Below are 10,646 nucleotides of genomic sequence, written 5' to 3' on the forward strand. Positions count from 1 at the left end.
TTTGCAAAGAAATACATAATTCAAAAATCTGGATTTTCTAGTATATATACTAATCTAGAAATGAGACATGTAAATTTAGTCTTTCACATCTCAATATGATAGAAGGAAACTATGAAATCTGATATTTTAAGGCAGAAATTAATTACAATAGAAACTGAATGTCTTAATAAAAACAGTAAGCAAAGAGGCAGAGGAAGGTATTCTCTTAATTGGAATGTGGACTGTCAGGGGAAGGATATTGCTCAGGGTTGGATTTTAACTATACCCCAAAGGTCCACATCCTGAAAGGTTTGGTTACCAGCCTTCTTAAGAGATCAGACCCAGAGCTGGGCGATGGTGGCGCACGCCTTTAATCCCAGCACTCGGGAGGCAGAGGCAGGCGGATCTCAGTGAGTTCGAGACCAGCCTGGTCTACAGAGCTAGTTCCAGGACAGGCTCCAAAGCCACAGAGAAAACCTTTCTCGAAAAAGCAAAAAATAAAATAAAATAAATAAAAAAAGAGAGATCAGACCCAGTGGGAAAAAGTGATGGAGACCCCAACCCCATTCTCTCCCTCTCTTGCTTCCCAGCAGCCGAGGTGAACATACCTCCTCCTCATGAACTCCTCGGATGTTCTGTGCTCTCACGAGCCCAAAGCAACGTGGGCAACTGAAATCCTGAGCAAAAACAAGCCTTTCTTCCAGAGTACTTTGTCACAGACACAGAAAGCTGATGGACTGGATATATTGTGAGATAGAGTGGATCATCTAACTGAAGAGTTAGAGGGAATCAAGGCCCAGATGGCTTCTTTCTCAGTATGGAGCTTGTATACATACCTGTCCCAAGATGAACAGCCCATATCTAGAGGGTTCCTCATTACACGGAGGGTTTCAAGATGACCTGCTCTATCTGAAAGTAACCAGAAGGTACCTGGGACACTAGGCAGTCACTAGTTTTAGTAAATGTTTCTCATGAGGAATCTGGAGAGCTTTTTAAGCCGTCAGAAATTCCAATGGTTCTAGCAGACCTATCAGAGGTGTGCAACCTTCTCACACTGCACAGGAGGCTGCATCTGCACATGTGCTGGGATTCATTGATAACCGTCCCCAGAAAGAACGCAGCCCACAGCGCATGTGAGCCAAGGGCCACAGGCTGGACACCCTGATCACACTTTGGTGGATGAGATCTAAATGACACTAAATGAAGTATAGTCTAGTCCCAAGATGCTATAAGTATAGAATATTTGAGAGTTAAAAATATTTACTATTTCTATTTATCTACTTAAACACAGCAGGGGAAATCTTTTACTTAGTTTCTATAGGACTATAAGGTTTACATCTTTTACTTAATTTCTATAAAAGAATATTCAGTCTTTTAAGAAACACATACATGTATGGATATGCCTATCATTTTATGAATAAATGCAAACAGCACCAGATTAGGATTTAAGTTAAATAAATGATCATAGTGCAACAAGACTTCCATTAAAAATGTTAATAAAACTGGCTTATTTTTAATAACTGAGAGAAAGCCATGAGTGCTTTTTCTTAAAAATGCATGAATTCCTGTAATTTAAATACATTCTGTGAGTAAGGAAATATGGGTGTACTTAAGCTGGAATACTAAAAGATACTGATGGTTTGATAAGCAGCAATGAGGACCTTCTAGGATTTTCAAAGACCTTCCAGGACAATTGACAACATCAAACTAGCTGGTAAAACAACATCATCATCATCATCTTAAGAAAAAAGAATAATCTATCAACCACATAAATTAAGTTTATTTTAAAACTCTACAAGTATTTTAAATAAAGTTTATAAAAAGTGAATAGTAGTAGGTCAGTAATTTGAATGAAGTGGCCTACTGGTTAGCAGTTCCACAAACGCCCAGCAGGTGGCAGAATTTCATCCTAGTTCATCTTCTGGAACCCAGTGCTAGAGCTCATCATGCACAGACACTGCAGGGAAGCAAAGGTGCAGTCAGCCTACAATGTCACGAAGACATCCATACTAGATATACTCTCTACATTATATATGGAGAGTCCAAGTCTGACAGAGACCTGCTGTTAATTCACTCTCTAACACTGTCATCCAGTGTGGACATTCTGGTACCCATTCTACCACATCATAAATATGTGTCTCTTTAGACACCTATAGAATGTGAATGCACACAAGTCTATGAGAACAAGAAACACACATACCCATATATAAACACAAATAAAATTTAACAAATAAAATTAAAATATTATATAAACAAATATGACATAGGGTTAAAATCTCATGTAGCTCAAGATAAACGATACTCGACAGAGGTCTTTAAGAACACAGATATGCTGCCTGGGCTGACTGAAGACAAAAGACATACAGAGAGAACATCCAAATTAACAAAATCAGAAACAAAAAGGGGAACATAACAGAAACGGAGGCAATCCAGAAAATCATGAGGTCATACTCGAAAAACCTGTACTTCACAAAACTGAAAAATCTGAAAGAAATGGATAATTTTCTTAATTAACTTACCAAAGTTAAATCAAAATCAGATAAACAAATTAAATAGACATATAAATCCTAAGGAAATAGAAGCAGACATTAAAAGTCTCCCAACCAAAAAAGCCTAGGGCCAGATGATTTTAGCACAGAATTCTATTAGACTTTTCAGAGAAGACAGAAACAGAAGGAACATTGTCCAATTCTTTCTATGAAGGCCATAATTTCCCTGATACCCAAACCATACAAAGATTCAACAAAGAAAAAATAATTACAGACCAGTTTCCTTTATGAACGTAGGTGTAAAACACTCAACAAGAATACCTGTAAACTGAATCTAAAAACTCATCAAAAGATCATCTGCCATGATCAAGTAGGCTTCATCTCATAGGTGCAGGGATGGTTCAACATATGGAAATTGTCAATGTAATCCATCATATAACAAAGAAAAAAAACCACATGGTGACCTTGCTAGATGCTGAAAATGTCTTTGACAAAATCCAACGCCCAATCATAAAAGTACTGGAAAGATTAGGCATACAAGAAACATACCTAAACATAAAGAAAATTTACAAAAAACCTACAGCTAAAATCAGATTAAATGGAGAAAAACTCAAAGCAATTTAATGGAAATCAGGAACAAGACAAGGCTGTTCACTCTCTCCATATCTATTCACTATAGCTCTTGAAGTTCTGGCTGGAGCAGGCAGACCACTGAAGGAGATGGAGGGTACAAACTGTAAAGAAGTCAATGTCACTATTTGTAGAGGACACGATAGTTTACATGAGCAACCAAAAAGTCTACCAGGGAATCCAACTCTTAAACATCTTCATCGAAGTGACCGGTTACAAGGCCTCCTTTATACACACGCTTCACAATAGCCACAAATAATATAAAACATATTGGGTTAACTCTAACCAAGCAAGCGAAAGCTCGCATGACAAAAACTTCAAGTCTTTAAAGAAGATACAGAAGATGGAAAGATCTCCCATGCTTTTGGATAGGTAGAATTAACACAGTAAAACTGGCCATCCTACCAAGAGCAATCTACAGAGTAAACACAAGCCCAATCAAAATTCCAACACAATTCTTTACAGAACCTGAAAGGATAATACCCAATTTCATATGGCAAAACAAAAAACCAAGGCTAGCTAAAACAATCTTGACCAATACAAGAACTTCTGATCAGGCTCTAATGCAGAGCTGTAGTAATAAAAACTTCACAGTGTTGGCATAAAAACAGACATGTTGATCAATAGAATCAAATTTCGATATAAATCCACATACCTATTGGCACCTGATTTTTGATTAAAAAAAGCCATAAATAATAGGAAAAGAGGCATCTTCAACTATTGGTGCTGGTCTGGCTGGGTGTCGGCATGTAGAAGAGTACAGATAGATCTATCTATCACCCTGCACCAGACTCAAGTAACCCAACATAAACACTGAACCGGAACAGCCTTGAACACATTGGCACAGGAGTCAACTTCGTGAACAGAATGCCAACAGAGCAGACATTAAGATCAACAATTAATAAATGGAGCTTCACCAAACTGGAAAACTTCTGTAAGGCAAAGGGCACTGTCAATAGGACAAAATAGCAGTCTATGAAATGAAAAAAATTTAATCAACCCCTCATTCAATAGAGCACTAATATCCAAGCAGGAGTCAGAGGTATCAAGGACACCAGAAGAACAGAGTCCACAGGATCAGCTAAGCAGGGCTCATGGGAGCTCACAGAGTCTGAAGCAGTAATCACGGAGCCCGCATGGGTTAGAGACAGGCCCTCTGCATATACGCTATGCTTGTTTACCCCGAGGTTTCTGTGGGACTTTAGCAGTGGGTGTGGGGGCTGTCTCTATTTTGCCTACTCTTGGGACCCTTTTTCCTCCTACTGCATTGCCTTGTCCAGCATTGATGTGAGGTGTTGTGCCTGGTCTTGTAACATGTTAGGCTGCATTTGGTTGATATCACTGGGAATCTGCTCAGTTTTGAAGAGAAATGGAGGAGTGGATCTGGGGGAAGGGGAGTTGGGGAGGTAATGGGGAAGAGTGGAGGGAGAGGAGGCTGCAGTTAGGATGTATTGTATCAGAAGAGAAAAAACTAAGTATTATAAGAAACTGTACAGCAAGCATTGTGTGTCTTAGATAAAGTAAGTAAACTCCTAGAAAGACAAACACTGCTGAATGACTACATTCAGCGGAGAAATGTCAAGATAACGGAGCTTTGTGAACAGGAGAAATGACAAAACCAAGTCCACAACATTCAACTCACAACTAAAGACTAGGACCAGGAACAAGGGCAGTCTGTGTTAGATATGACAGTTCTCAAGGTAGGAGGCACTGCTTCTTTGTGAGCTATCAAAGGCATTTTAATTAATTTTGACCATTTTCATATTTGGGAAATTCAATATAATCTTAGAGATAAAAGTTCCTCTATTTTTAACAACTGCTTTTAGTAAACACACTTCCTAAAAATCATTTATACTGCTCATTTATATAGATTGGAGTTTAAGTGATATTCTCTGTCTTAGGTGTGTTTAAATGTTTCAGAGAAAGTCACTAATATATACAATTAACATACATTTTAATAAATAATTTGTTATCTTAGCATATGTAAAATGAAATTCTTTAAAAAATTTATTTAAAATTTTTTATTAGATTTATTATTTCATTTGATGTGTTTTTTGCCTGCATAGATATGAATGTGCACCATGCTTGGTGTTCACGGAACTTAAAGGAAGGTACCAGGTCCCCTGGCACGGGAGTTTCAGACAGCTGTGCCCACCACATGGGCGCTGGGCCATTGACCCTGAGTCCTCTGCAAGAGCAGCAGTGCTCTTACTTGCTGAGTCATCTCTCTGGTCCCTGAAATAAAATTTTTAATCGTGTCATATACTTTCCCAATGAAATACTGACAGTGCTTTCATGGCTTCCCTGGAGTCTGTGACTTACCCTGATCTTATTAACACAGCACATGGCTCACTGGAGTCTGTGACTTACCCTGATCTTATTAACTCAGCACATGGCTCACATGCAATCACTTACTTGTGCTTTTCTTATTTGCAAGATGATCTAATAATTTTCGTATTTCTGTGTCATATTTGACCCATTCTGGGACAATCCTTGCAGCAGCTTCCAGTTTGGGTTCTTTTGTTTTGGGATTATTGCACTAAAAGTTCAAACAAAATTTGTTAGTAAAAGAGAAAAAAAAAAGACCACATTTCGGGAGAAATAAAGGAAATACTTGAGACCCTTAGGGTGTATGTCACTAGGGCTGATGTAAGCACAACCGCACCGTGTGTTGGCTGGCCTTCCCAGCCCTTTATAGCCAGCTGCCTGTGACGCAGATAGCAGCTGCCTGTGACTGGAGCAGCACTGATGTAATCACTGACTCAGTCTGAGAACTGAGCACACCAGGAGGCTCTTGGGAAAGAACAAAGACACACCCTTCTGGGGAATGCATTGTATCACCGCTGTGTCCTCTTCTGCGCTAAAGGTCTAGAATTGTCTACTGCGTATAAAAGTGCACAGAGCATGCTCAGTGCGGAGACTAGGGTGGGAGTTTCTGGCCGTCATCTACTCTTCCTCATCAAGATGGCAATGCTCTGCTTTATTCTGCATTCGCCCAGACCATCTACACTGCACCTAGTCTTGCCTGGATGCTGCCAATGGGACCACAGTGACTGGGAGACAAGGTGAGTCTGGACCTGGACATCAGGGACACGGTCACACGCTGAAAGGATCACAACTTCAACAACAATGAGAATGGGAGCCAGGAACCAGTGAGGTGGCCGGAGGCCACTGTAGCAGTCTGAGAATGTCTTTGCTGGAGGCCAGGGATTCCAGAGTTATCTCTCACCCTTGCCTGGGAGCTCTCTAAGTGGATGTGATGGGAACTGAGAGGAAGCAGGGGACACCTTGTGGTTGGGACATCTGCATACCAGAACATGACCCTTCTCCATGACTCACCAAGTTTCTGCATGCCCTTTAGTGAGCATACTGACTCAATGGTGCCTGTATTTCCAACTTCCTTCCCCGATAGAGGAGCCTTACTCTCTCACTAGCAAGCTCCTTGGTGTTTGAATAAAAATGGCCTCCAAAGGCTCATAGACTTGAATGCTTAGTTCCTAGTCTAGGGAACTGTGTGGGAAGAACTAGGAGGTGTGGCCTTATTGGAGGAGGTGTGTCGCTGAGGGTGGGCATTGAGGTCATTCCCAGTCATCTCCCTCTGTCTTGGGCTTGGGCATCAAGAACTGAGCTCTCAGCTACTGCTTCAGTGCCATGTTTGCACTGCAGCCATGTTCCCTCTTCCATGGTCATGGACTCTAACCCTCTGGAACTGTAAGCATTGAGTAAAGTTTTTTCTCTGTAAGTTAATGTGGTAGTTTGAATGTAACTAGCTCCCACAATCCCAAAGGGAGTGGCACTATTAGGAGGGGTAGCCTTTGTTGAAGTAGGTGTGTTCTTATTGGAAGATGTGTCACCATAGGGGCAGACTTTGAGGTCTCTTTAACTCTAGCTTCATTCAATGTGACACACAGTCCACTTCCTGTTTCAGCTACTTTTCTAGGACTACATCTTCCTGCGTGCTGCCATGCCCCACCTCTGAACCGGATGTGAGCCACCCCAAAGAAATATTTTCCTTTATAAGAATTGCCATGGGTACGGTGTCTCTTCTAAAGGTTAGCTTGTTCATGGTGACTCATCACAGCTATAGAAAAGTAACTACTAGGAATATTCTTAAGATGAGCCTCTCCACGGAGGCAAATAATTCCAATCAGACCAAATTAGACAGAATCAAAGCCCATGTTTACTGCAGCACTCCTGGGTGGCCAGAAAAACATGGCAGGGAAAGGAGGGGCACGCAAAACCCAAAGACCACGTGTTTTTTTTTCTTGGTGGCAGCCTAAATAGCCCGTGGGAGAGGTCCTGACCCTCCCTGGGAAGGGGTTAGCACTTGGTGGGCTTTTCCGGAGGTGGAGTCCGGACCAAGGCAACTCAGGGCAAGGGGTCTTGAGATGGAGTTTTCTGCTCCATTGGTGCAGCATTGGTGCCCCAAGGATGAATGCCAGGGGCTGGGTTATGTTTTCAATCAATCAGTAACTAAGGCAGAAGTTGGTCCCAGGGAGTGGTCTATTGCTGTGAGCAGGTCTGACCCATATAACTTTTGGAGATGTGTGTTCCACTTTGGACTAGGAAAGTGGACTCTAAGTGGTCCATCCTGGAAGATCTTGGAAGAACTGTGTAGGCCCAGCTCAGGAGCTTCAGAAAGGAGCAGTGTCAACAGCATATTAGCATGGGCTAAGGACTATTCTTGCCATATCTCGCAAAGAATGCAGACGCTTTCTGCCCTGTCTTAACCTCTTAGCGTCTCTACAGCCCCGCGTCACTTAATTCCTAAGTGTTTCTGAGGGGAGATGATTGATCCAAGGGCCCAGTTCATGCCGCTCCTCCCTTCTCTGCATGCAGCTACTGCTATGAGAAACCCATGCATCTAAGTCTGAAAGTTCCTCTTAGGCATGGATAAAGACACATCACCAACTTCTCCTACGGAAACCTCAGGATTCAAATGTGTTCCCCATTCCTGCATCCCTTCTTCTACACTACATAGTAGAGAGACGGCAGACATGTTTTCTTCCTCCTTTAGTTTTGATGGGTTTGGTATTCTGGCTGGGCAGTTGTGGTCTTTCAGAGTCTGGAATACATTGTTCTGAACCTTCATGACTTTTATGGTATCTACTGAGAGTGTGCTTCTCTTCTGACGGGCCTGCCTTTACACGGGAGATGGCGTTTGCCCCTGCAGCTTTCAATATACTTCTTTGTTCTGAACATACAGGGTTTTACTACATATTCTGTGGGGATGTCCCCTTTGGTCTTGTCTATATGGTGCTCTAAATGCCTCCTGACCTCGACAGACTCCTCTCCCCTCCAGGGTCCTAGTCGACACGAATTGTTCTGTCTGTGCTCATGGCTCGTGCTCTTTTCACAGGGTCCCCAGGGTCCCATATGATCCATTTGCACTTTCTTTTGAACTTTGCTATGGATTATCTTTATATATTTGTTTCCTTACTAATCAGCAGACCTGAGGGTAGTCTTGGGGACCTCCTGAACACAGCTTTTTACTTAATTCATAAAAGACTAAAAGAAAAAGTGTGGTAATAATATGTGTGAGCCATTTCATTTGTAAAACACACATTTAAATTTGGACACTCTGCACACACTTCTATGCAAACGAGACAGCGATACTCACCAGATCGATGGTTTTGGCTCTTTGTTTAGATTCATCATCACACCAGGTCTCACACCAGAGCCAGTCTTGAGGAAGAGACTTGATGGCAACTTGATAAATCATATTGTTGGGAAGATCCTACAGAAAAAAATTAATATGCTAGAGTCTGAATCAAATTGTCATTTAGACTTTAAATATATCATAAAATTCAACAATTTGGGATATCTCCATGTGGTAAGCTTGCCCTGCTTAATCTAACCTAAGAATCTTGTGTCATACATGTATGAACACGTGACCTAGAACTACATCTAGAGTCAGATAAGAATAAGGTCTGACAACTGTCACCCCGTGTTAGCGGCCGTGCACAGCCTCATCTTCTCTAGTTACCTAAATAGCAGAACCATGATTAGATACTCACTTGTACCTGTCCTTTTTACTTATTTGTTTTTATCTTTTAAATTTTAAAACTGTCTATTTTTATTTCTGTGCGAGAGTGCTTTATCTCCATGCATGCAAGTGCACTGAACATCTGGGTGGTGCTGCTGAGGCCAGAAGAGTCAGGTCCCCTGAACCGGAGTCAGCTACAGCCACGCTGGGCACCAAACCCAGTCCTTTGTATGTGCTACCAACCGCTAGTCGCCTCCCCAGCACCTGCTAGTGTTATGTTGAACACATCATCTTCTCCAGATTCTCAAATCATCTTACTCTCTTGTTGGAAGAGATGTTGTAAGAACAATTTCATATTTCTGTATGTGCAAGGCTTCCTAAGCAGAGATTGCTGGCACATAATTTGAAAAACGGGCCTAGCAGTTAAACACAGAGAGTTTTTAGAGAGACTTGTATGTTTCCCCTGAGGTATCTATTTGTATTCCAGCCAGAGAGCCCTTCTTTCTTCCCAGAAATGTAGCTATCTAAGCACACTACCTCAGTCTCTGAGGGGTTGAGGTTAGTTTGCATTAGATGTCCCATGTATCCTTAAGACTTAAAACTTCATGGTTCTACTCTCGCCAGCCCTACTAAATATCTTATGAGATGTCCTAGGAGATGTTCCAGGAGAGGAAATAAAAATGTGCAGATTGGAAAGGGTTAAAGGCTCTGATATTTTCAAGTAAGAGGATTATTTGTTCAGGAAAGCTCCACAAATTATGAATAAAATCCCCGGGCTATGTGAAGAGTAAAATCATGTCATTTGGGAATGACTGCATTAAACAAAGCCACCAGCCTCAGGAAGACAAGTGTCACATGCATTCTCTCATACGGTTCCTACGTTTTGTGTAGATGCATAAACTCCGGTACATATAAAACAAAACCAAAGTGCTAGTGAGTAGAGAAGCTTCAGTGTTTATACACTATGCGGTCAAAAGGAAAAATGAATCCCATCATTTGCAGCAAAGGTGAGGTGGAGAGCATCACGTTAAATGAAACAAGCCAGAAATGGACAGACTAATTCTCGGGCATGTCAATAGAAAAGTGCTAAAGCAATAAAACAAAAAAACATTAGAATAGACTGTGACTTCAATTTTGTTGGTAGCTCCCCTTTCTCTGACTTTTCTCATGCCCTAGCAACAAGGCCATCTGGCAAAAATTGATGCTTGGTGAAGCCCCCAGCCTGCAGGTGAATGAACTTCCATGCAGTGGCTTTTGAAGAAGTCCATACAACTTGAAATGACCATATCTCGTCAAGCATCAAACGAGCAGGTGCTACAGGGTGCGGCAGAGCAGCAGCTATGCCTGCTTCAGATCACTGATCCACAGAAACTGCCTCTTAGCCACTAGATTTTACAGTAAGGTGTCATGTAGCAATAGACAACCGTTACAAAGATTATTCCAGTTGTCTGTTAGAAATAAAGTTGTGGCACTCGGGAGGCAGAGGCAGGCGGATCTCTGTGAGTTCGAGACCAGCCTGGTCTACAAGAGCTAGTTCCAGGACAGGCTCCAAAGCCACAGAG

General features: G+C 41.7%; 1 protein-coding gene across 2 annotated transcripts in view; it reads right to left on the minus strand.

The window, feature by feature from the left end:
* Positions 1 to 1,741: 1,741 nt before the first annotated feature.
* Uggt2 (UDP-glucose glycoprotein glucosyltransferase 2) overlaps positions 1,742 to 10,646 on the minus strand; it is a 97,955-nt gene continuing 89,050 nt past the window's right edge. For both annotated transcript variants that reach the window (XM_026783237.1, XM_026783238.1), the window contains 3 exons: positions 8,719 to 8,835; positions 5,514 to 5,637; positions 1,742 to 1,936 (listed from right to left, as the gene is read on the minus strand). In XM_026783237.1, the coding sequence (XP_026639038.1) occupies positions 1,914 to 1,936; positions 5,514 to 5,637; positions 8,719 to 8,835 (264 nt within the window). In that variant the 3' untranslated portion in view covers positions 1,742 to 1,913. The remainder of the gene's footprint in view (positions 1,937 to 5,513; positions 5,638 to 8,718; positions 8,836 to 10,646) is intronic.

The sequence above is a fragment of the Microtus ochrogaster genome, chromosome 17 (genome assembly GCF_000317375.1).
Source record: "Microtus ochrogaster isolate Prairie Vole_2 chromosome 17, MicOch1.0, whole genome shotgun sequence".
In the NCBI taxonomy this organism is placed as follows: Eukaryota; Metazoa; Chordata; class Mammalia; order Rodentia; family Cricetidae; genus Microtus; species Microtus ochrogaster.